At 49.5% G+C, this 25414-nt stretch overlaps 1 protein-coding gene across 23 annotated transcripts in view; it reads right to left on the bottom strand.

The window, feature by feature from the left end:
- RBFOX2 (RNA binding fox-1 homolog 2) overlaps positions 1-25414 on the bottom strand; it is a 167974-nt gene that overhangs the window by 87468 nt on the left and 55092 nt on the right. The window contains exon 1 of one of the 23 annotated variants that reach the window (XM_040544908.1): positions 23639-23747. The exons of 19 other annotated variants lie outside the window; for them this stretch is intronic. In XM_040544908.1, the coding sequence (XP_040400842.1) occupies positions 23639-23653 (15 nt within the window). In that variant the 5' untranslated portion in view covers positions 23654-23747. Of the gene's footprint in view, positions 1-1096; positions 1157-7180; positions 7268-23336; positions 23382-23638; positions 23748-25414 lie in introns of those variants that run through there. 3 more of the 23 variants (XM_040544904.1, XM_040544900.1, XM_040544901.1) reach the window with 3 other exon arrangements.

The raw sequence follows: 25414 nt of genomic DNA, 5'->3' as shown, positions 1-25414 counted from the left end.
CATGCCTATACTTCCCCTGTGCTGCTAGGGCAGAAAGAAAGGCCAGCCTTCGATTTTAACATCCCATTACCTGCATTTCTGTGCTGGCTCAAGCTGAGATGGAGCAAACCTGCCAGCTGGATCAAGGCCAGAGGGAGGAAAAAAAAAAAAAGGTTCAAGTGCAAAGAACCAATTTATCAGGAACAAATCTTAACAACCAAAAGACACACTTCTGGTGGTGGAGTCTATTCATGTACGTAATAAAAAACCCAGTACAAGGTAACCTAACAAAATATTCTTTAGTGGCTATCTGAAGCATCTCAGGGTAGATAATCCTCAACTGTTAGTCTGCCTTTCACGTTTTCTGGATGAATTTGGTGCCTCTGAGGACAAGGAATGCTGACACTGAATAGTCAAGGATTGCGCAGAGAACATCATCTTTCACTTGGCTCCGAAAGTATTTGAGCCTGACCCAGAGCCCCTGGCTTCTCCAAGGCCACACGACAGGCCAGGAAAGCTCACGTGTGCTCCAAATATAGCCCCCTCCCCAGCAAGGGCTGCAACACGCCCTGCCTTGAGCAAAGCCCTCTGAAACCCACCCTTTCCCATCGCCCTACTGGATCTCCAAGAGCAAAAAGGTGACGAGGGAGACTTTTAGAGGCGTTGTCGCTGGTTTCAGAGGAGGGAGGAGGAAAACGGGTGAGGAGCCGCTCCCGGTGGCTCGCCATCCCTGAGGGACAAGTCGCAGTCACACTTACAAGTCACATGCCCCGGGCAAAGCAGCAAGGCACTCGACAACACAGCAGTTTGCAGAGCGCGGCATTGCTGTCAACTCAACCCCCCTAAAAAATATAAATTAAAAAATAAAAAGCCAGAAACGCAAATGCACACGGGTCTCAAACAAGGCAGTCCGGGGAGCTAAAGCGTCAGACAGGACCACTCGCATGCAGGGAGGCTCAAAGCCCTCGGCAGAGCCTCTGGGGAGCCGAGGCCTGGCACGCGCCGAGCGTAGTGGCAGCAGTGTCCTACAGGACCAGCACACAGGCTCCAGCCCGCCTGAGGAGCGCACGGAGCAACCAGCACACCTCTGTCAAGTTGCCGCTCTCTTCTCGCTTACCTGGACAACTGGGTATTGATAATCCATACAATACACACCATACATAGCCAAAGATCCTCCAGGTAGAGGCCAAGAGGACGCAGGACTGGAGGCTTCAGACCCGAGCCTCCGTCTTTCAGCCTGGTGGGAAGGACTCTGGCAGCCCTGCGCAGTGCTTGGCTCAGGCCTCTGGGGCCACTCAGGTTGACACTGGCTCAGCTGAAAATAAAAAGGAGCTGCCTGGCTCGGCTCGGCTCAGCCCCTCTCTTCTGGGATCCGGCGAGGCAGCGCTCGACCATACGCAGCAGGGGCTCCTAAAATTAGAAATCCCGTCCGGAGAGCGGCCCTGGAAGCCTCGAGTGCCGAGCGTCCTGCAACGCCCGAGCGGCGAGCGGCGCGGCTGCCAGGGAGCGGGGACGGCAGGATCCTCGCCGCAGCCGCCGGGGATGGGAGGAAGCAAACAGCATTTCGGATCTGAAGGGAGCATATGTTCTGGGCTCTAGGTGCGTCAGAGGGAACGCTCCCAATCCAGGACAGCGAAAAACATATGGGACCGCTCCTCCCCCACCCCCATACCCTTCTTGCCGTCCTAGGCAGGGACAGGTGCTGGGATTAGCGTCGCAAAAACCCTTTGGTGCTGTGGAGGGGGGGGCCGAGGCGAGCAGCCACGTCGATGCCTCGAGCCGAAGGGATCTCTTTCGGGACGGGGTATGCGGCCGTATCGGCTGACGCCTCGCCCTCCCTCCGCAGCGGGCCGGGGCAGCTGCCAGGGGGAGCCGGGCCTGGGGACCCCCAGGCCAGCAGGTCGCCCGCTCTCAGCTGTCCCACGCCACCCGGGGGGGATTAACGCTGCCCCCAAGGCCGGGGGGCAGTGGGGTGAGGGGGGCAGAGCCAGTTGCTCTCCCCCTTTTGGGAAGCGGCCCCCTCCCCGGCACCTTCTCCTTTGGCCCAGGCGCGTTCCCAGGGAGGAATAACCGACGGGGACAGATGCCGGGCTGCTCTGACAAAGGGCGGCAGGTTCACCCGGCCCGGCCCCGCGTGCCGGACGTGTTCCCGAAACCCAAGAGCCCACGGGTGATTCTTAGAAGACAAAACACGGCCGGGGTGCGACCGCCCACGGCAAGGCGCGTGAGCTCGCAGCCGCTGCTGGGCCAAACCCCGTCGGGTCCCCGCTGGCCTAGGCCTGGCCTCTCAAATGGCGAATGGCCCCAAACTGCAAATAATTCTGGCTGACCCCCAGGCACATGAAATGCCGTCCTCCAGAGGGAGAGGCCTGTGACAGCCCTCCCTCTGGGGCTTCAAAAGTGAGACTGCTACACTGATCAAAACCAAGGCATGCTACCCAAATCCCCCGTACTGCTTCAAATGCATCTTGGGAGGGGGGGGCACTGCTTTGTTTCTTCTTCTTTGAACATGTCTGATCTTTAGTTTCTGCGTAGTGTGGCTGGGCACTGCTAACCCGCTCTGGGGTGGGCGGCTGGAGCCCATTTTCTGTACGATGGACCTTCGCAGGTTACCAGCATCAGCACGAGAAAGCTGTTTTCCCTTTTCCTGTTCTTTGCCCCCTTATGTTTTCTTGCGGCACCTCCATTTTCCTTCAGACACCAAAATAAAAAAAAAAAGAACTGAAAACTATCAGCTTTGCATTTGGCACGCAGATTAGGTCCCTTCAAAAAGAATTAAGTTTACTTTTTCATTCTCCCCCAAAGGTTAAAGGCGTGGATCATTTCTCTCGCACCCTTTACATGGCACTCCACAGTTCAGGGAAGGAGAACCCACAGCCTCTGACCTATCCACATGGCAGGTCAGCTCTTGGCTTCTCCTCTGCTCCGACCGCCCCTTCTTGCTGAGCTGCCTCGGAAAAGGACAGCTACGAGCTGGGTGAGCAGCGACGGCAGCTGCCACCCACTCTCATCATCTTTCCTAGGGCCACTCCTGCCTGACAAAAGGAGCCTGGCCAATTTGGGGAGTATAAAGCATGCCATTTTCTACTTCTTAAACAAGAACAGCAAAAAACGTTTCTATAGCCATTGTTTCTGCGTGAAGATTGGCGCAGACAACAGAGAAGCTAATTGCCCATAAATGGGAAAGCAGCTATGCCTCTAAACCTCTTTGCCACGGAAAAAAAGGATGATTCCCAAAATAAACTTCCATCTTCTTCTGCCTTTGTCCAGTTGACTTCACCCCAGACTCAGCCTGGCTTTCTGGAGCTCACGCCATGCCTCTTCCTCACCTCCAGAAGATTGCGTGGCTTCCCCTCCTCACTCTCCCTGCAAGCCCCGCCACAGGGCACTGATTGTATCTGGTTTCCTCTGAACAGACAACAATGCTTATTTATTTATTTTTCCCCTTTCTGCAACTACATGTTCAATAGGTGTCTGCCCTTCATTCTTTTGCACAGCTCGTTATTATGCACTCGGGCAATTTAGTGTCTCCAATAACATCTGTTTATGAAAAGGCATTAATTTATAAAAACCTGAAGTCTTTTCCACTGCTTGTTTTTGCTACTTCATATTACTGCCCCAGGTTTTAAAACCAAATCCCTAACTAAGTTAAAAACCTCACATTTATTTCACAATCCAATTTTTTTGTTATTTTCAACCAGGCCTCCAGGGAATAAAGCATTTCCAAATCCTCGTGCAGATATCTTACTATCTATAAATAACTGTCAAACGGGCAAAACAAGGAGGGGGAGCAGGGAGGATCACCCAACCTCTCCGTTGCTTTAGCTATAGCGGATAGATCCGGATAGAACCGTGATGTTTTAAAGTTTTTGATGCAGATTTAAGTACTTTGCCTTAACCAGCGTTGGGATACCCGGGTGACACTTCGGTAAGGAAGCATCACACCTCCCGTGCCCCGCAGGAAGTTTAATTACACAAACTATTTGTAAACTCGCATGTGCCAAGATGGACACAGCAGGACTCAACGTACTTCATTGACCAGCAATCAACGACTGAATTGTCTACAGTGAAAATTCACTGTTATAGGGGCTATAGTGGCTGGTCTACTACTGCATGTTGACTTGCAACGAATATTAGTCAAATATAAGAAGGCTGCGCTCCATAATTTTATTTGGAGATAAATGCCCGATTACATTACCATATAACCTGCTCTGCACATGCATTTCCAGTAACACAAGTTGGGTGACTGTTATAAAACCATAGCCTTGTTCCTGCAAATGCTCACACATACAAATAATTTTAAAATTACAGCAATATTAAGTCTCAATCTGATTCTTTGTGTCGGAAAGTCTCTTCAACTGCTATCGTACAACGCAATCTGACCTTTTCAGAAATTTTACCTAGCTACACCTCAGAACCGGGTCCTGCAGCTATGCTCCCCTGGCCCAGAGCCTGCTCTAGAGCAGCGCCCGCCAGCTCTGCACGTCTCCAGCTTCACCTTATTCCTGAGCAATTTCTGCTCGTTCTTTGTTCTTGTGCCAGTGCTGTCCTCTGGCTTAAACGTTTTTTCTCTTTCCCTAACAATTAACCTCCCTGATGTATGCCCCCTCTACCCCTTTAAACAAGCAGCTGTTCCAGTCTTTTCTCACGACAGGCTTCCTAGTCCCCAGTCTCCAGAAGACCTTTCTTCCACCTGATCTAGCCTGTGTTCGTCTTTTCTAAATAAAATAAAAAATAAAATTTAAATATATATATAGCAGCCAGAACAAGACGGTTGCTCCCAATCCGTTTCACAGTTCCAGCACTAAACTGCATCTTCTCCAGCCTCATTTGCACTTTCCTCTGCAGCGTCACATCAGATGCTGTAGGACCTGTGCTACAGTAAGGCATGTCAACCTGTTAAGAAAAACGCACGTTGGCAAGTTAAGAAAAAAAGAAAATCGTTAAAGACAGATAGGCTGACCTGACACAATGCTATTCTGATGAATTTGCGTTGCGTTTTATCCCATTTTTCATTTGTGTCCAAGCCTTTAATGGCTGTTTTCATCTCAGATTTTGCACCCAACTGAGGCTGGCCCAACAGGTCTGTACTTACTCAGGTCATGCCCCATCATCGAGAGAGCTACGATGTTTCCTGTTCTCCAAGCAAACTATACCACTCCTGATCTGATAGATTTATCAGAACTTGCATTAGATCTGCAGTTTCATGAGGCAGTTCTTTTGCTTTCAGAAACAGAAACATCATTCCCCAGGCAACCCGCTTCCCAGCCCAGCCTGCACACGCTGTGGTCTTTGAAATGTCTAACTTGGTTGCTTCCACAGTAATTTCATGCCCGTTACCATCCTGCCTTTACCCCCATTATCAACTCTACTTACAACAACAACAACAAGGATTTGTTCAATTCTGCCACCACAACAGGAGCATCCTCTTTAACTATCCTATCCCCAACACTATGTGGTCCCACATCCTTCCTTCTCTGCAATTGTATTCTGAGAAACTGTTGCCCATTTTCTTAGTAACATTTGCAAGGTTTAACTCAGCCTGTTTTTTGGCAGGTCCCCATTTGTCCCCACATTTCCTGACCGTAAAGGCACAGCAGTCTCTGCTGATTCCTTATTATATCCCTTATAAATTCTTTTTGCACCTAGCATCGTTTATAAGGTGATTATGCCTCTACTTAGGAGGATGTTTTTCCTTACAAGCTTTTTCCCTTTCATTCGCATCATCAGAAATCTGCACCCGAAGCATCTCTGACAAAAAAAAAAAAAAAAAAAAAGGGAAAGAGAAAACCCACCACGCACACCCCAGCGTCTGAGCTTTCAATCCAGTTCACTGACTTCACTAAATACATTGCTTCTTGTATCAAAGGTTGTATCACCATCACCACCCAGCACAAAGCTGAGGACATGGAGGCTTCTGAGCAGCTTGTTTTCCCGCACTAGTCGTATCGGCTGCGGTACGTGCACTGTCTCAACAATACATGATCCTACAGTGAAGGAGTCTTTTGACCCTATTATTATTAGCAGCATTTGGTCCCCCAGCTGTATCTGAGAAATTAAAGTTTCTCATACTAATATTTATCTCTATAATGGTGCTGGGAATAATATCATTTCAGAGACTCAAGTTTGTATCTGAATCCAATCCTATGAGAGATTACAGCAGACTCACGGAGCTCCCTCTGGGACCTCTTTTACCATTCCTCCCCACAGCAAATTTGACCAGAAATAGATCCTGTGTTATCGGTATTGCTCTTTTTTTCTTCTTTACAGTCTACTGCATACAATACAGCCTATCTCCTTTCACATCTACCCTATCTGAACCACACATAATCTTGAAAACATGTTAAAGTCAAGATTACTATTCTTGCAGATTGATATTATCCCTATAATACCCAGTTTCATGTTCTGCACCACTAGCTCTGGTTCCTCTACTTGCTATTTCTAATGCCAGGAGCCCAAGAAAAAAAAAAAAAAAAGCACGCAGTATGTTTGCATATTTACCGATCACACAGCACACAGCTCCCTCAACTAACGGTATCGCCCATCTAGTTACTGCTGGATTTTATTATTCGTCCTATAACATTGAATTTTAGTATTTTCCATCTCCTACCAACCCATCACTTTGCCTGGAGACACCGTTTTACATGCCACTCTCGCAGCATTTACCTAATTTTCCTCTTTCTGTGTACAGAGCAAGGCACGGCGATTACACAAGTTTTTTCCCAACGTTCTCCAAACCCAGGATTTTACTTCACATGCACAGCTCTCTTTGATGTCTGCAGACTGAGGAGCACTTTTGGAAAATGCAAGACCACAGCCCTGGGCTTTGCTTTGCCTGCTTTCTTCGGGCTGCTTAGAGCAAGCGTGCTAAGTCACAATTACAAGTACAGCTATATGAGCAGAAGCTAGCTACGGTCTCCCCACGCTTGAAGTGCATCCATGGTAGCTGCAGACATTTTCCAAGGGCTTTTTTTTTTTAAATTGATAAAAAACGTAGTACTGGGGGGCTACAGCCATATAGCATGGAGCCTGAGATATCTCCATGCTGCACAGTTGTTATACCACACTGATCTTTACTAAGGAAATTACACCAACAGTTTCATTTTATAAACTGAATTTATAAAATCTTTAGCATAATTCTCTGTTCTCCAGACAAATTAATCCAAGCCTTATCTAGTTACTCCCACTAAAGAGCTCTTACCTCCGCTGATTCTAACTCTTCATCTCTAGAAGCCTGGCTGATGCTCTTCCTCTCACCCACCAAAAATGGCATCTTTAACAATTAGCCAATCACTACATCTGCTAAACTGGGTCATCAGGGATCTGATGAGCAGCTTACAATATGTCTCCGCTTTTTAAAGACTGATGTAAATGTAGGAAACACGCCAGCAAGCAAGGATGCATTTTCTGGCTGGGTATGTACTGATTTCCATAGCAGCTAAATAGATCAAGCAGCTCAGCCAGCTCGTACCGGTGTTAGACAAACAGCACACGGTACCAAGATTACATCTTTGAAGCTGCAAGAGATTCTTGTTTTGCACCAAAGCAAGTCCCGCATCTTGAGCACAAAGGTGCCTTTTGCTCACTCCAGGTGAGAATTATTTTGGAAAGCCATCGCTCCTATGCAGGGCTACATTTTCCAGTCTGTATCTTTTATTTGTTCGGTGTGAAGAGGCATAACTTTTTTTCAAAAAGCTGCGCAATTTTTTTCTTCCAGTTTTTAATATAACCAATAACTAGAACAAAGAGCTGGTGATAGATCAGCTATTCAGGAGAGTGAGCAGCTCAGCACCAAGCCACTGTGTTGTTTTTTTTGCCAGTGAAACACGTTAAGCATGCTAATGCTGGAGATCAGGATGGAGATGCAGTAAGCGGGAACGCAACCAGCAGGTCTGGGAGATGAGGGGTGGCAGCAGAAGCAAAGAGGAGTGTGCTGGATTAGCGTAATGAGGGCATCACAGGCAGGAATTTGAATGCGCTGGTAAAGCCATAGGAACCACTGCTTCCCTGAACCTGGTCTGATTAGTTAGTGCTACTGATTCCTCACATTCATTAGGATTAATGTTGCTAAACCACATTAGCACAAATGAAATTACCAAAAATACACTTTGAATCCAAGGAAATTAAGATCCCTCTGTCAGAAGAGCTAAGAAGCCCAAAGCTAAAGAAAGAGGCGAATATCAAGTTACTGGTAGCAGAGAAGACAGCCCCATCACACACACTGCTTCTGCCAAGGAAAGATCTCAGGCAGACAATGGGACCTCAGTCACTACCTCCTCCAGCTTTCATGGACACAATTCAAGATTTCAAGAGAATGTAAAAGAGAAAAATACCAAAGACCTTATTTAATAAAATGGAAGCTCTGAAGTAGTTCCTGTTCATTTCCTTTCCCCTCAAAGCACTGGAGATTTCCCTTTTCAATCATCTTCTGCTACACATTCTCCATTCACAAGGCAATGCGCCTAAGGAAGTGTTATGTTCAACTTTCGGCTTCCCTCACAATACCAACTTTAATATCTGTGCCTGGTTTTTAAAACTAATAAAAACCCACTTTCCCTATAACCTCAAACTAAGGGCACTTAAAAGAAAAAAGATGGGAAAAGCATTTAAAGGAAGAAACCAGAACCCAGCCCAACGTTGCCAGCACTGACTGCAGAACTGTCGACGCCTCATCTCAAACCATTTGCAGGCATCTGTGCAGTCAGTGCAAGCAACCAACCTTCCTAAAGGCATTGTGCCACCACTGTGCTCCGCAGGCCTTTGTGGACACGTCCAGCAGCCGTCCTCTCCCCAGCTAGAAGCAACTTGCTGCTGCCTACCTCTGTAAATCATCTCCCCAATTGCTCAGACGTCCTCATTTCTACCATTACACGGGAGGCGAGGTGGGGAGAGCACAAACTCTGCTCCTACAGCCGGTGCAGCATCTTTCCTCGTGCCATGGCATCTGCACGCAGGTCAGACAGCTGAGGAGACTCGGGTGTCTTACGAGGCCAAGAAACTACTGGACAGATTCAAGCCAAGGTTTGATGGACAGTAAGAGACATTTACTCACACATGATGGAGTTTGTTTGCCTCTAGTACTCTAAACACTCCCAAACGAAGCTTTGTGGTCCTGAAACTGATCTAAAGGAGCTTAACAGCTAGGCAAGGTGCACACCCTGAACTGTGGTCATAAGATAGCTGCATCCTGTTACTGTCCTCTGCTCTTCCCTTCATCAGCTACGCTTAGCTATTAAATATTAATGGTTTGTCTAGACTGGAAAACTAGCACAGTTCTAAAACACAATTACAAATACACAGCACGAAAGGATAGGTCAGAATTGAAAATTGTTTCTTAAGTACCACTTCTTTTCAAAGCCTAAACAAACTCTGCTTTAGGGAAGGACACGGAAAATGAAGGCAGAGCCAGGATACCGTGTGGGCCTGCTAAAGCAGCATATTGCGAGACCTCTGCCTACTGGACAACTGGCTTGTTTGTTCTGGAGAGCTTTCTCGCAGCCAGCCAGTGGAACAGTAGCATGAGCAAACTCCAGAAACCTACAAACTAAAACAGGACTCATGAAAATGCTTGGATCTTTCTCAGTCAGAAACCAGGATTTCTGCATACCCAATCTACGCAGTTATGGTTGTCAAGACAAAGCTCTTGGTGAAGTTGCAGAGTGAAGTCTCTTGATCCTGAAGTTAGATCCGTGTAGGCAGAATCTTCCTGAAGTTGGTGAGACCCCATCCAAGTACAGATCCTGCCCACACAACCTCAGCTGCCAAACAGGGACCCAGAGTCTATTCAGGCAAAATTCAGATTGCCCAAAGTCCGCCTCTGAAATTATTACAAAGGAAAAATGTAAGGCAGTGATGAATGCCCAGGTGAAGTTTGAAAAATCCTCTGCCAGAAGACTGTGCTCCCAAAACTTACATTTTATGCATCACGCTAGCTAACGGAGCCAGCTACCAAGGAAGGCAGCTTCAACAGAACAATAACTCACAAAAATATAATTAGTGATTAAATTGCAAAATAAAGCTGACAGCAGTCTGGATATACCAGCGGCATACATAAGGCAACTTCAACTTTCATTCCTACCCCAACCCGCTGCTTTACGCACATTACAAAACAGTTTTTAATTATGCTATCTTGAGAAAACACCAGCACATCTGAGCATGACACGCGACAAGCCCTAAAGGAGCTTCTAAAACCAGACAGACTCCATCACCTTAGTTATTACCAGAGGCACAGTATAAAGGGGAAAAAAGAAAATATACACATATTTTCCAGAAAAAAAAATACCCATGTGTTGGGCCCGGGCCTCCTTTCAAGGAGAACTCTAAGTGCTTGGCATTGCTTCAGGAAGAAAATAAGTGTACTTTTGGGCTAAGCCATTTGGCAAAGAAGGTGATCATAGCACAGCTTTCTTTAGGGACCACTTGTGTATGCACTGATCTTGGTAATGCTAGATGTCCGTCAAAATGCTTTTTGCCTGTTACATGAGAAACAAAAGGCTTCCAGATGCAGGATTTCAACATCAAAGAAGGGAAGGAGTTTTCTCCTGATAGTTTAGACATTACAGGACAGCTACACTGCCTTTCTGTATTCCTTGGGGCGGGGGAAAAAAGGGGAAACAGAGAAAGAATACAGCAAAGAGGTTTTCATCGCTGTAGAGGCGTGTTAAATCTACCAGCTAGCTCCAGATCCTCAAACAGAGAACAGCTTTGCCCATTTGGAGTGCGGATTTGCCAAAAAATCCATACTCCCACTTGGATTCTCCCTTAGCAGGCAGCAGCAGTTCAATTCGATCATCCTTCGAGGGACAACATTTACCTATACGGTAACTGGGAGATCTAGAAGAGAAAGACCTCGCTCTTCTACAAAAGGAGCCAGCTTAAGCCTGAGTGTTCCTCCAGATCTATGCTAAGCCTACAGAAATTAAGGTTAATTCCTTAATTAAAGAACTATCTTCCTAAGAATAAATATTATTAAAAGTCACCAGATGGTAATATCGGAGATACTCTCGCCGAGTATTTTTAATTGAATGAATCACAAACTAGGTCTGGGCTACGCTGGAGGTTCCTCAGGCGCTGCCCCTTTCCCGGTCCTCGCAAACGCTCGCCGGTGGCACGCCGGATCAACCTCCGCCTTTCGCGGCGGGCTGGAGCCAACACGTCCCACCTCGCCTGTGCCTGGGGCGAAGGCAGCACGTGATCGGTTATCGCTGAGCGTTTCAGTACGCGGCGGTGTCTCGCTCGTATCGCCCTAACGGAGAGGGGTTTTGGTACGGGCGGTCCTCCCCCCGTCGCCTCCCGGCTTATCAAGTTGCTCCCACGTGACAAACTAAAATAGAAGAAGGTGCTTGTGTCAAAAACAAAGAGCGTCCACACCAGAAATCGCACTGGTGTTGGCTTAGATCAGCACGGCTTCCCTACCGCACGCACCAAGCCAGAATTTGGGGGAAAGGTTTTCCCAGGCAGCACTTTGTTCTTTTTCTGGAGGAGCAAAGGCATTCCGTACCCAAATCGGTTCAACCAGAATAGAAGAGCAGCTGCCCACACTCTGTAACCACGCAAGCAAAAGACAAAACACGTCAAAAATATTATTTAAGCTCAGCTCTTAATTGAGTGGAAGTAAAAGAGAAGTACAAAACAGGCAGCACGTGAGATACTGGGGGGAGCTGAGGAATTGGAGAGCACCGTGCAGGCAGGTCCTTCAGCTGCTGAAACAGCAGGTCCCGAGTAAATCTCAGAAAATCGTTTGGAAACGGTTCCAGCATGGCAGCATATAGAATATGACACCTTCAGCATAATCTGCAAAGACAATTTCATGAGAGAGGAATTACATCCGTCCATTAATTTCTGACAGCCCCTATTTAAAATCTTGCTCGACGGCTAAGCTCCCGATGAATCCTGCTTTTTCTCCATTCCGATTTAAAAAAGCGAAAAAAACCCCAACCTCTTCAAACTTGCAGCCAGCTTAGAAGAGATTCGAGAGCAAAATACCCAAAGTGCTGCAGTTAAGAGTTTGGTGCATTTGCTGAGTGCACAGAAAGGATCCAGAAATAGCACGCAGAGCCGAGGTTTGGCAAGAACGACGCAGTTTACCCTGAAAGAGGAAAGTCAGACTTGCTAAATGAATGGTGACAGCAGCAAGCCATGCCTTAATGCAGGGAGTCACCCCAGGGACTGCTCTTCTCGGGCAGAGGTGCTAGTTACTGCTGTGGATGTTGTGTCCCCGCTCTGGTGGTTTTACTCGAGAAGCAGAAAGCTGCGGCGAGGAGAAGAGGTACGCTGAGGCCACGGCAGCACACCGGCAAGGAGCAGTCTTCACATCACCTTCTGTCTCAAAGACAAAAATAGCAGAAGGCAGCGAGGCCTAGATTTTGTTTGTTTGTTTTGGAAACCTACTTATTCCTGAGAAAGCAGGAACGATCAAAACCCAAAATTCCGGATATCTTCTTTTCTCAAAATGACCCAAGACGTGGGCTTAGCAGTCTTCTATTGGCATGTAAGGCGGCGGTTCCACACGCTTCTCCCCAAATAGCCAAGAGGACAGAAGGCAGCCTGATGCCCCTCAGCCCAAAACACTTCCCCACAGGCTGGCTCTGCCTCCCAGCCAGCTCTAAAACAAGCCAAAGCACCTGAAGTCCCCGCACAACCACCACCGAGGGCCTTCTCTGGTTGTACCACCTAGACACAGCCTCCTCAGCAGCTCCCCGTGACCTGTACAACTATTCTCACACGTTCGTTCACCCTGATTTACCACCATCTGCAACCACTCCCCCAAAAGCCGGATGGTGTAGGGATGGTTCCCTGGCTCGCATGAAAACCCTCACCTCTGTTTTCTGTCCCTGTCAAGAAATCTTCACCAAAGACTTGGCTCGTGCTCTCCGCACGCCTCTCCAGTTACGCCGCAGCGGGGCTGCTCGTGCCTCGCAGTAACTGGACCGCCGCCGCAGAAATTAACTGCAGCCCCACTGGGTTATCAGCTTGGGTATCGGCAGCGCTCAGGCTGCAGCCTTACGGGTCTCTTAGCTCGAATTTAAGAGAAGCACTTATCTCAAGCTAGAGATTTGTGCGTGGGCCAGAGTCAAACTAGGGCAACACTTAAGCTGCATCTCAAGCTCACACTGTAATGAAGCGAAAGCTGCAACTTCAGCCTCTTAAGGGGCACAGCAGGCACACCTTCTGCAACTGCTCAGAGTCAGATAGCTTCGGAGAAACGTATGTGAATCTTCAAAATCTAATACAGTTCAACTGCCTGCGACTGAACGGCTATAGCAGGCAGGTCGAGCTGCAGTGTCCTTTTCCGTATACATTACCCGGTCCTCAGTGCAGCCCTGAGAACAAGACCCTTTTCCGCAGAAGAGGAGCATGGGGGATGCAGAAACCCTAAAGGAAGCAAATTTCAGAATGGATGAATGCCAAAGGCATCTCTGGACAAAAGGAAGGCAAAACGACACTGCCACCCGAATGCCCCAGGGTACCTGGAACAGAACAGGAAAATGCGTGGCCACCCTAAGACGCAAAGAAAATGATGGTTAAATGAAAAAAAAAAAAAAAAAAAAACATGCTATCTGCATGTTCTGTTCCCGACCTACCTTCCCTACAATCACAGGGCAGATCCAATAACAGCCCCTAAGAATCCAGCTGTCGCACCGTGATAGTTCAGGCGATGCCCACAGAGATCCAGTTACCTCGGCCAGTCCGTACGTGCCCGAAAGCTGGCACGGGCAGGGCCGTTCCTCAGCCTCGGCCCGCCAGAGGTCTGGAGAGCGGAGGCGAGGGCGACGCCGTGACGCTCAGATGGGGTTTGGAGCTGCGTGACAAGGTCACAGCGTAGGGACGAGGCGGCGGCAAACATCTGCTCCTGAACTCGAGACAACAGGATGCTTAGAAACCTCGAAAAATAATTAAACCAACTAATGAGCCATAGCTGGCAAAGGAGCCACGGGTCAAGGAAGATACAAGTCCTCGGTGGGGGGGGAGGCTCTCCCATTTCGAGGCAGAAGGGGACCCAGTTACAAGCTCCACAGCGGAGCTGTGACAAGGGGAGGGAGACAGGGACACGCCGAGAGGATTTATTCTGGAGCTTCAGGGTTGGAACAGGAGGCAGAGGACGAACAAAAGGGAACGGCTGTGGTGGATCCGAACAGGGGCCGGGGGTGGGACAGCAAAGCCAGAGGGTTTGTTTTGTTATTGTTTCGCTTTGTTTGTTTTAGAAGGAAGTTAATAGGAAAACGGCGGCAGCTTCAGAGGCTCGAAGCGCCCAGCTCCTCCTAGATTACGGCGAGGAGAAGGGCTGCTGGGGATCCTACAGCCCTCCTACCCTCGCCCGCGGCCGGGGGCGAGGGGGTTCCCATATCAGCGCCTCGGCAGCACGGAGCTCCCTGCACCGGCACCAGCCGCCCGCCCAATTCAGCCCTGTAATCTCCCTCGACTTTGATTTAATGCGGCAATTACTGGTAATGTGGTTTGAAGGAGATAAATGCCCAGTACAGGGCTGGCTGGCACTGACGCTCATTCCGCTCATGATGCGAGAACAGTTTTAATTAAAATCCCCTTTATGATAAAGGAGCTGCTTGACTGGATGTTTCTGTGCAGCCCTGATACGGAGCCTCCTCCAAAGCGGATTAGAAATCAAAGTTTCCCCCTTCTCGCTACTGGCAACCCGCAAAAATATGGAACACAGTCACCGTGTCACCCTCCTGCAATTCCCTTAACCCTACAGCTGCTGGGAAAACGCCCGCGTTTGCTTAAAGACAACTGCCACCTCTTGTCACGGCTCTAAGTGTTTTCCAAAAACCAAGCACTGGGGGAGAGAGCTCATCCCCCGCGATCCCAAATCCGTTTCCCTCTCTCCGGTTTGGAAGGGATTTAGCTCGGCTGCTCGTGCCGCAGACCTGCCACTGCCACCCGCGGGGAGGGAGATGAGGCCCGCGGTGCTTTGGCGAGAGGGGAGGAAGCCGGGAGCTGGCCGGAAGGGTGGAAAAGCAGGAGATTTTGCTGCGCGAGGCAGAGCAGGGCTGCGAGATAAAGGAAGAAAATCTGGCAGGGTGGTCACGATCCCAGCGCGGGCATGTCCCGGCGATGATCTGTCAGCTCTCGATCGAGTTACAACAAATGGAGGTGCAATTTGGGGTTGGTTTTCTTCTTTGCAGCATAGGAAATACCAGCGATGAATACATTACGCGCAGCTAGTTTCTATTATTGCGAGTGCCAAGAGCAGATTGTCACAGTGAGAAATTGGCCTTGTGCATTACGCAGAAAAGGCAGCGCCGGGTTTGGAGGCCTGCAGACGGTGCGAGGGGAAGATAAAGAGCCTCGGGTCTGAAGGCACATCGTCTTGCTCCTTAAGCCACTGAACCCGCGTACGGATAAAAAGGCCGATTTAAGCAGCTGAATTCCTCCTTGACCCTCGGAATAGATCTGGAGGCCGCGAGACCACCTTATCCCAAGACAGCACCCCCCAGAGCCTTTGCCTCATCCCCCCAGGATTGCTCTATATTCCCGAAATTCCCTTCTCCCCAAAGCCCTCGGTGCCAGTTAACGGTATTCCGTTCAGATAAACCTTTCCCTTTCCATTTTTTAGAGGTTAAAGTGGCTCTGGTGTTCCACAACTGCCCCCCTCTTTCAGACAGCACAATATCAAAAACAGATGGGGCCAAGAAAAAAAAAATAAATCCTGATGGGAACCAGGAAGGATTCGGCGCAACACAGTGAGCACCTCGCTTTGTGGGAGCCCGAAGCAGCAAGCAGCAGCCCACAACGCGCTGATGTGGCACAGCTGTGACGGTGAAATCAGCCATCAGCTCCTCAACGGGACTGGCAAAGGGTAAAAACACCAGGTCAGAGATGGCAACGTGGAGTATAATGCGGTTTTGCTGGTCCACACTGGGAAAAAAAATGAAACCAAAGAAGGCCTGGTGTAATTAACAAGATTAAAGGGGGATTTAGGATCAGGACAGAAAAGCAACAGGCCAGATTGATCCTTACAGGATTAAAGCTGGAATCCTACTAAGAGTCCAGTGGTTGAGAGATCAACGTAATGTAATGGGATTAAATCAGCATCAGCTTTTGTTTTTGCACAACTCAGCCCCAGCGCCCGCACTTTCACCACTGCGGATAAGGAGCAGAAGGGCTGACCAGGATCCCTGGGCCGTCCGCGTGCCGCTCAGCCGGGCACCTCCATGCTCCAGCCCTGCCACCCAGAGCATCATCACCGTTTCAAGAAATAAAGGGTGAGAACCTCGGTGTGCCACGAATGGCCCAAATGGGCAAGAAAGCTGAGGATTTACCAAGGCAGGGCTCCGGCCAGCTCTCCACGAACTGGTATGGAGTGCGAGGGGATCACCCGGTGACTGGCGGAGGGGAAAGCCAGGAGGACGGTCCCAGCTGCAGCCAGACACGCCGCAGACGGGCAATTGGATTTTGATATTGTCTCTTGCCGAAGAGGAACAAAGGAAGCAGTATACTCCGCGGGACGTATCAGCAAACACATTTAAAGACAAATTGTCGCACGTCCCCATTGCACAACAATATCCAAGAATTACAAAAGTGAGAAAAGCCTCTTTCAGAACGTAGCATTTGCATTACAGCTGGTGAAACACATGCGGGCCAGCTGCACCTCGATTCCACCGCCCCGAAGTTTCCAAAGCTTGCCGGTAATTTGAGTTGGTAGCGGGGGGGAGGGAAGGAGGGAGACAGGACAAGGCACTCGGTTCTTTCTAGACACGTGTACTATTTTTGAAGTCCTTCTTCTCGTAGGAGAGGAAAAACACGTATGTTTAAATTAGGCGGTATCCATCACCACCCTGCTCCGCTGAAGAGGGAAGGAGTGTTTATCACACACCTGTTCCCAACAGCTGCATTGGAGAGCCATGCTCCACATGCAAGGAAAAAGCATTAAAGCATCTCATATTTCTACAGCGCTTCTGAGGCCTAAAGATGTTTAAAACCAGTAGTTATACACACACTATATACATTCCAGCAAAGTCTGTCCGCTTTGCGCTGGACACTGTGCTCCATCTGAAGAGAAATTTCTCCAACACCAAGACTTTAAGGCCTCGATACCATTCATTTCTTGAGAGATGCCACAATCAATAGCCTCATCTATGCTGAACGTGCTGCTCCTTTTCAGCTGGTTCAACAAAAACGGTAATCATCATTCACTGCTCCTCAAAATCCCAGTGTAATGAAGTGGGGAGCATTACTGAGACGGTCCTGATGGAGCTACGCACCCAACCTGGGCTGCCAAAGAGGCTTTGCCACCTTCCCAAGAGGAGCTTTGCCTTTACTCAGAAGTGCTCTCAGCCCAGAAGGTACGGCACAGATGCAAGCAGACATCATCGCAGTGACTGAGGACGGGACTAGAAAGGAGGCTGTTGTGACAGAAATTAAAAGTTAAAAAACAGCAGCAGGCAGATCACACTGCACGCATTTTCTACTTTTGAGCCACGTATACATATTTGAACTTCAGCATTTTTATGCATTTAAACTCTGTTTCAACACTAGATGATTTATAAATCATAAAAAACCAAAAAAGTACAGAAGAGTGTTCCAGTATCATCCAATGCCAGCTCCTTAAATCACGATGAATAATAATCCCCAAGAATATCTAAAAAATAATTGTCATCTGGTCAAAATATTTTCACATAATCGTTGTCTTAATGTCCAAGACTCAATTAGAGCATTGTGTGGGGGACAGCATGTTTCACTCGGGTAGGAGAAAAACTAACTGCCTTTGCCCTGGATTCAGCTACAGACCCAAGAACCATCTGGTAAAAAATCATCAACAGCATTGTGCAGGCAGCATATTAGTCATGAGACGTAGGACTCTGAGAACAATGAAACCTAAATTTGAGGGACAGACAAGGGAAACTTAATTACTTGCTTAAGCTTCTTCACAGCTTTGAGGAATCCTTAACACTTTCGGCAGAAGAATTTAGCACCAGAGGACACAATGCAAATGCTCAACTGATTTCTTAATTTTTGGCAAACCTGTTTTCACTTCCAGCGTGGAACTATCTGCACTGGTCCATCCACACAGCCAGCCTCCCCGGTGAACAGCTGCAGGGTGTACTAGTACTGCATCTTGTACTAGGTACAGGGGCACCACTCAGAACCGCCCTGCTGCACACAGACTGCAGATCCTCCTCCAAACAGACAGCTCCCTAAAGAAAATATTTTGCCTGGCCCTACAACCTGACTCGGACTCCTGCTGCACCAAGAAGCCCTCACTGAAGGACTGTGATATCTCCTCCAGCTAACCACACAAGTCATCTTTTGGGGAAGCATACACACACATGCAGCTGATAACCAAATGGACTGCTTGGGACTTTGCAAAAATGTCGTCCAAATCTAGATCCACTCAAAGACCTTCACCGTAACCTTGGCAGTTTAGGACAGGAGTGAAGTTCTGGTGCTGCAAGAATTAAGATTTGCAAATAAGCACCATGGGAAGTGCAAGAAACACAGATGTTCAGTCTCAAGTCGCTATTATCTGTGCTTTTCCTCAGGCCTTCAGCTGGGAACTAGAAGGCTGAGGTTTATTCTCTTAAGGTTTCCTCTCTTCCTTCCAAGATAAACAGGCCGTTTGTGGAAAACTAACACACAGAACTCAGTCCCTATCAGTCTCACAAGACCTGGGCAGTTTTACGGCAGAGTCCCCCGTGCTCATCGCTGTTTGGACAGGAGGGAATAGAGCAGACAGGCAGAAGAGCTGCAGGAGAAATTCACACCAGCTCAACCAGCCTACATCCCTGCGATTCTTTTGGTTAGACTCATCAAGGAAGTAAATTCCTGAATGCTATGGCAATGTGACATTTTTACCTGGTTTTAATATTAATCAGGTGTAGTGTACAGAACACATCATCATGATTCCCAATCTCCCTTCTCTGAGGACGGTATCTTAATGTGCAATGCCTTCTCTCTCTGAGCTGCGCTGGGCTTTCTTGTCTCAGTAGTGACCTTGGCATCTTCTGGGATTACAGGCCCGCAGGAACACTGAACTGGAAAAGATCGCCTGGATTATCAACTCTAGTCCCCTAATAACACTGTATAATGCGACCGCCTGTCTCTTTCCTACAGTCTTCTTTCTCCGTTTCTCAGATCCCCAAAGCCTGCATAAAACCCTAGATGCAAACAGACGCAAGTTGCTTTGTCACACCACCTCCCAGGGGAACGCAGCGCGGACGTCCCCAAAGAAGCCGTGCACAGAGCAGCTCGGGTCTGGAAGCAGTATGGGCGTGTTCACGAGGTGCTGCACCAAAGCTAATAAACCTTATCGAGCAGCAGAACTCATTATCTCAGTTGCAGTGCTGGACAAACACAACTATATTACTTCTGGATTCAAGCTGCTCCATATGCATGCCACAGTATGGCACCGCGGGGACTTGCAGGCTGGGGAATCGGCTTACCGGCTCCTAGCTCGGGGATCTTTGCATGAGCTCCAATTTATTGTTTTCCAGGGCTTCCCTGTTCTGGAGCTAGAATCTAAATCTGGCGTTTGTATGAAAAAGAAGTGCTTTTTGCCACCTTCACAGAAATCCACCCAGATTTGACCCCTGAAGAGCGCAGTACGCAGGGAAACCTCCGTGCAGTCTCCTAGGGGCCACCACATCTTAACCTCTTCGTGCTGACCACACTGCACGTTCTCCATCCCTTCCTGGCTTCAGTTTACAGCTGGAGCATTTGTTTGCCATTCCTACCAAACAGGTTCCAGCCAAAGACCTACAGGCACAGCCAGACTTCCCTCGTAATAGCTGCCCCAGGCTTGGCACCAGAACAGAGCAGGCAGGACATTTTCCCAGATAGCCACTTGCTCTGCTGCTATCAAACGCATGCTTTGAAAGCCACGGCATAATGACCTGACTTCTCACTGGCAGCCTCTAGCTCGCATGAAACAAAAAATAATAATAATAATAATAACAGAAGGACGTGGCGTGAGGAAGAGCACGTTGCTAAGACCCAGGTTTGGCAGCAAGGTTGGGTTTCCAGTCCCTTGGTGGTAAGGCTGATGAGCTCGGGGCCTAGAGGGAAAATTTATTCCAGTGAATGCAAAGGGAGGCTTTTAAGTGACAAAACGGCAAGTAAAAGGCAGGTCAAGAAGAAAACCAACAAAAATAATTCGAAATGCGCTTGGCAAGGTTACTAGCCCTATTCTTGCTTGTACAGTAGATAATTAGTAGGTCTAGGTAAGATCTTCACTTTCACAGGGCTCTGGAGAAAGAAATCGCTTCTACTTGCAATAGGCAGGCAGCCCTCTCACAAGCACTCAGCATGTACTCTGTACATGGCTGTGAGAAACGAGGAAATTATCTATACCCACTATAATCTGAGATCAGAGGGACGACTCCAGCGCTTTCCTATCAGAAGCCTAGCAACAGCATGGACCTCCCCTACCTTGGTCCCTCCTGGCTTTGATGGTTTCAGCAGCCTTTGAGCACGGGAGAAGGATGGTTGATAAATTGCTTGCTAGGGCTGCTGCCCCTTCCTTTTAACCTTTCTTGTAACAACAGACCTCCAGCAAGGCAACATTCAAACATGCAACCCTCAGAACACATCATGCTCTTTAGAAAACACTTGGAATGATATGACTCTAGATTGTATCTTATGACTCACAGTACACAAAGATTCATCTGCTCGCAAATGAAAAAAAAAAAAAAGAGGGCTTTCTTATCCACGGAAGGGCTGAATGCTTTTCCCACACCCAAACCAGCCTGCTCCTGGCTGCTGCCAGCAGAAGGCCTGCCCCTGCCTCATCAGGATGCCTCCTGCCCGGCGAGGACCCTCTCGCCTTCCCATCCCCAATTACCCCAAAGCCCATCCACACAACTGATGAGTAGGAGCCTTTTTGAGCAACTCAGGAGCCCAGAGAGCTGCAGACGAAGGGAGATGAGGGGAAGCAGAGACACTGGTAGATTTAGGTGGTCCCCTACAAACAAAACACTCTGCAAAACCAGAGCTGCCATATGCAAGAACTTCCCACCTTGAGTTTCAACACGGATGACCGAATGTACACACTTGAACAGTTTGCAACATCAGAAAGAGACTCTCATACCATCTCTGCCTCAGAAAGGCTTCGTACAACTGCATCCTACACGACAAACGTGTTAAGATAAATAGTCTCTCTTGATATTTAATGGCACAGCTAGTCTGCCGCCTTCACTTCACGCACAATGCCAAGCATTAGGTCACCGCAACAGAGATTTTTAAAGTTTCCCACTCTCCAGGTCTGCACGGCCCACAATCCCCTGCAGCCTCCAAGGCCCTCATTTAGAGGATCCTGCAACGAGTTTCACTCGAGGGAATACAGTTCAGCAAGCAGGAATGTCAGCCTGAGCACAGGATGCAAAGCTGCTTCATTTTAGAGAACAAGCGCTATAATTAAGGGGCTCCGATGTTGCAGGCAGTCTGTACTTTTAGGTCGAGGATCCGCAACGTGCTACAGCTGCAAAGAAAGGTGCATTCTCCTTTTTATTGTAGTCTTTGTCAAGCGTGACAGCCTTCAGTATCGCACGGTCTCTTCGAGGAAGATAATTCTGTAACTTGCACCCCTAAGGGGGGGAGAAGCAGTACGGTTGCTGTGGGAACCTTAATTCTGGATTTCAGGACTTGCATATTTAAAACCTCAAATTTAACATTGCATTAATGTAGCTTCATGCACTGAATTAAGGAATGACTCAGTACAAATCTCCATGCATCTACCGAAGTCCTGACGTCCCAAGGGCAAGAGGCTCGGAGCAGGAACACCGCAGCACGGGGAGCGCGAAGGGGAACCTGTGAGCGTGGAAGCAAGAAAGTAGCACAGCCGAGGCACGGCAAACCCCACACCAGACCAGATACGCCGCTCGGGGCTCCTTGTTCTCACCACGAATGGTTACGTGGCCCATCGGGACAAAAAGAGCTTAAAGCAGAGACACAAACGGGCACAGAGGAAAAGGTTCCTGAAAAGAGCCAGGAGAGGAAGATTCCCCGAAAGTAGCAGGATAACTTGTGCTGGGAAGAGAAAGATCTTACCCAGATAGCACGGATTTACTAATTTTTTTTAATTATCATGGCACAGTGCCCAGATGATGCCCTTAAAACCCGTTCAGCTATTCTGGTATTTAACACTTATTTTCCCCACTCCCCTGGAAGTTTAACTGCAACGCGAGCAAGGCAGAAGTGCTGCCCAAAGTCTAGGGTGCAGGGGGTAGCAGGGGGCTACCCTCCTTTACTCAATGGAAAGTGCTCCAAAACCCGATTTAAGAATCAGGACAGCACTTCATCTTTTGCACTGAAGAGGGTCTCTGCTGGCTGACACCTCTGCTTCACAGCGGGGCTCTCACACACCCCTTGCCAGCAGTAGGAGGAAGGACACCCGGCCGGCATCCTCCGCTTCTCAGCCCGGTGAGGAACATCTCTGCTTATCTCAAATCAGCAGCAGCGTGGCTGAATTACTCCTCTTCTCACCCCACCCACCGCAGTAAGCACAAATCTTAGCCCAGCCACAGGGGCCTGCCCAGCCAGCCCCGATCAAAACCCAAATCCAAACCCGGGGTCCTGCCTGCGAGGCTGCGGGGGCGGGGGGGGAGTCGAAGAGGCGACGTGCCTGCCAGCAGGGCTGCTGTACACGAACAAGCAACTGTGCATACCCCGGCGCAGAGTCAAGTTACCCTGCAACAAAGATAGAGTGTGTGCACGCAAAGGAGGGAAGTAAAAATCCCTCTGCCTGCGCTCCAAGGGCTCGTTTTGTTGTTAAAATAAATCCCTGTTTGTTCCTGGGAGGCGAGGCTCTGCGAGCAACAGCTAGCAGAGCCCCCAGCTTGGGAGTTATGGACAGGTTAAAAAAAAGCAAAAACTTTGGAATTGATTACTCGTAACCCCGTGTATCTAGGTGAGGAGCCCAAGGGCAACCTTCTGATCTCAAGGGTGCCCAGAAGCAGACAAAGCTACGCGCAGGAGACTGACTGAGCAGCCTAACAGCTGGCTGCTCCAGAGGAAATTCCAGTCCTTGCTCAAAGGCTGAAAATACATATGCTCCTATGTATGCTTTTACTTTGCTTGCTGGATCTATATAACATTTTACACATGTTTTTCCTGACATTATTTTCCATATTCCACCAGAAACTCGAGCAAACGTGCCACTTCTGGAAAAACAACCTTGCGTCCAACTTTTGTCAAAACAGCTTCTCCCTCCGCCCCCGGGCCCCCAGCTCACAAAACTACCCGTGCCCCACTCCTCTCCTCGCACCCGGCGATCCCAGAGCCCCTTCAGCAGGGCTCTGCCTCTACCTGGGATGTCTCTCAGCAACACCAAAAGCCCAGAAAGCAGAGGCGTATGGGTGCAGTCTCATGCACGGGGGGGGGGGATGGGGGGAAAAAATACATACAGGTCTCGGATGGTAGCCAGTGAGCAGCATTATACAGAAAATTTTGTCTGTGGGGCACCTGCCCAAAGCTGTTCTCTCCAGAGGAACTTACTGCAGGAGAAGCCTGCTCAATACCCGGTTAACAGTACACACTATTTATTTTTTATTTTTTTTTAAAGGGGAAACTAAAGCCCGCTGTGTGTAGAGGCTGGGGAGAGCTAAGCTGAAGAGAGAAGGCCGCTCGTGTTAGCGCGGAGCCCTTCAGCTTTCCATTCCTTATATGTGCAAAGTGTGCAAGCCCGCACACACAGCTCTCTACTCACCCAGAGGTACATCATGTTAGCCTGGGTCGCTCAAACCCAGCAGTGAGATGATCCGGGAACGCGAGAGGCACTTCAGGAAAATTGTCGAGACTGAGATTTAGGAAAAAAAAAAAAAAAAAAATCCGAACGGCTCAGTTTGAGGCTTAGAAAGCGTCTCACCTCCTCCTCCCCCCTCCTCCAGCTCTGGCTGCTCTGCGCTGCGCTCTCGCACTTAATCTCTCCCTGGGAGTTCCCAGCCCGTGTGTCTGCACTGGCGTGCACAGCACACACTCTGCATTTGCCTCCAGGGAATTTCTCTCTGTCATTCTACTTCTGAAAACACGATCTCGGCCTCGCAAGATTCTTGCAAGAGGCAGGGATGGGTGGGGTTAGCAATAAATGCAGCCCAGCTCCCGGCGCCCAAGCGCGCTTCCCTTAGGAAAGGGCTCTCTAAGCGTCAAGGAGGCAGAAAGCCGTCCTCTGAGGCTGGGGGACGGACCCCGTCCCCATGCTCACGCTTCTCCGAGCCCCGTCCCCGCAGCCGGGCGCCACGTGCAGCACGGTACGGGGCTTCTGCACGTCTTCACCTGCACCGGCAGCCACCACCCAGCGCTCCGTCACGATTCGGTAGCCGCACTTAATCACCAGCCCCTGGCAGGGAGCGAGGCGCTCCTGGCGCTGAGGGGAAGGCTGAGGCGCGCCGCTCGCCCCCGAGCTGCCACGGGCGAGGCGAACGCCATCGGGGCGAGCTCGGAGGGAGAAGCGGCTTTCAGATAAAGGGGTTAACCTGCTTCTGCAGGTGGCTCTGCCTGCAAGAGTTTTACAGGCTCCGTACCGCCGGAGGGAAAGCAGCAGCTGGCTCCGGTCCCCCCAAGCATATCGGGTGTTGGCGGCCGGGCGAGCTCCCCCGAGGCAGCACCCCCTCACCACGCCGCGCTCCCACCCTTCTCCTTCCCACCCCTTTTCCCCTTTCGGCTCTGCCAGGCGCTGGCAGCCGGAGGAGCTCCTGCCCCAGGCCGACAAGGCCCGACATGCCCAGCCCTGCACCCGTGAGCCCTCGGCCCACACCGAGGGACAAGCGTCGCCTCTCGTCCCCTTCGTCAGCCACACACACGGCTCTGCCACACTCAGGGAACGGGTTTCGTGACCCCTTCCCTCCCTGCCTCAAAATGAAGAATCGACTTGCCTCGCTGGGCTCTGAATGCTAAGTTAAAATTGGCCTCTCCTCAAGTGGGGAGAGAAAAAGAAAAAAAAAAAATATCGTGTTTTCATTGAGGCACTGGTCTCCTTGGAAATGAACGTTGAAGCAATATTTTTATCTCCGGCAAAGAGAGAGGAAGGGTGCTCTTTCACGTCTCACCTCCACTCCTTTTGCTCCCAGATTACGTCATGGCAGCGGGCTGCGAGCAGAGGGGGCAGCAACGCGGCCTGCCCCGCTCCAGTGGGCTCCACTGGGGCACAGCCACAAGCAGGCGATGCCGGCATCTCCCAGGCCTCCCCATCTGCTCTCACCTCTCAGCACGGCAGCTCGGGTCAGGAAGGTGAAAAGCAATGTTCCCAAAAATCACTTACTGCACCAAAGCTGATGCACGGTCTCCAAAGAGCGACGCATGTGGCCCACATGTCTTTTCTTAAATGCTCCAAAAGGAGCGAAACAGCAGCAGGGCTGACGTTTACGCCACGACTAGACGCTTCAGTTAACGTTTCAGCAGCAAGCTCTCACGCCAGTGGTAGCTCCTAGTTCAGGTCACCTGCAGACTCAGGCAGGCACTTCTGCACCCAATATACTCTGAGATT

Source organism: Cygnus olor, chromosome 1 (assembly GCF_009769625.2).
Source record: "Cygnus olor isolate bCygOlo1 chromosome 1, bCygOlo1.pri.v2, whole genome shotgun sequence".
Taxonomy (NCBI): domain Eukaryota; kingdom Metazoa; phylum Chordata; class Aves; order Anseriformes; family Anatidae; genus Cygnus; species Cygnus olor.
Note: the sequence above shows the minus strand (reverse complement) of the source record. Positions and strands in the feature narration are given on the sequence as shown.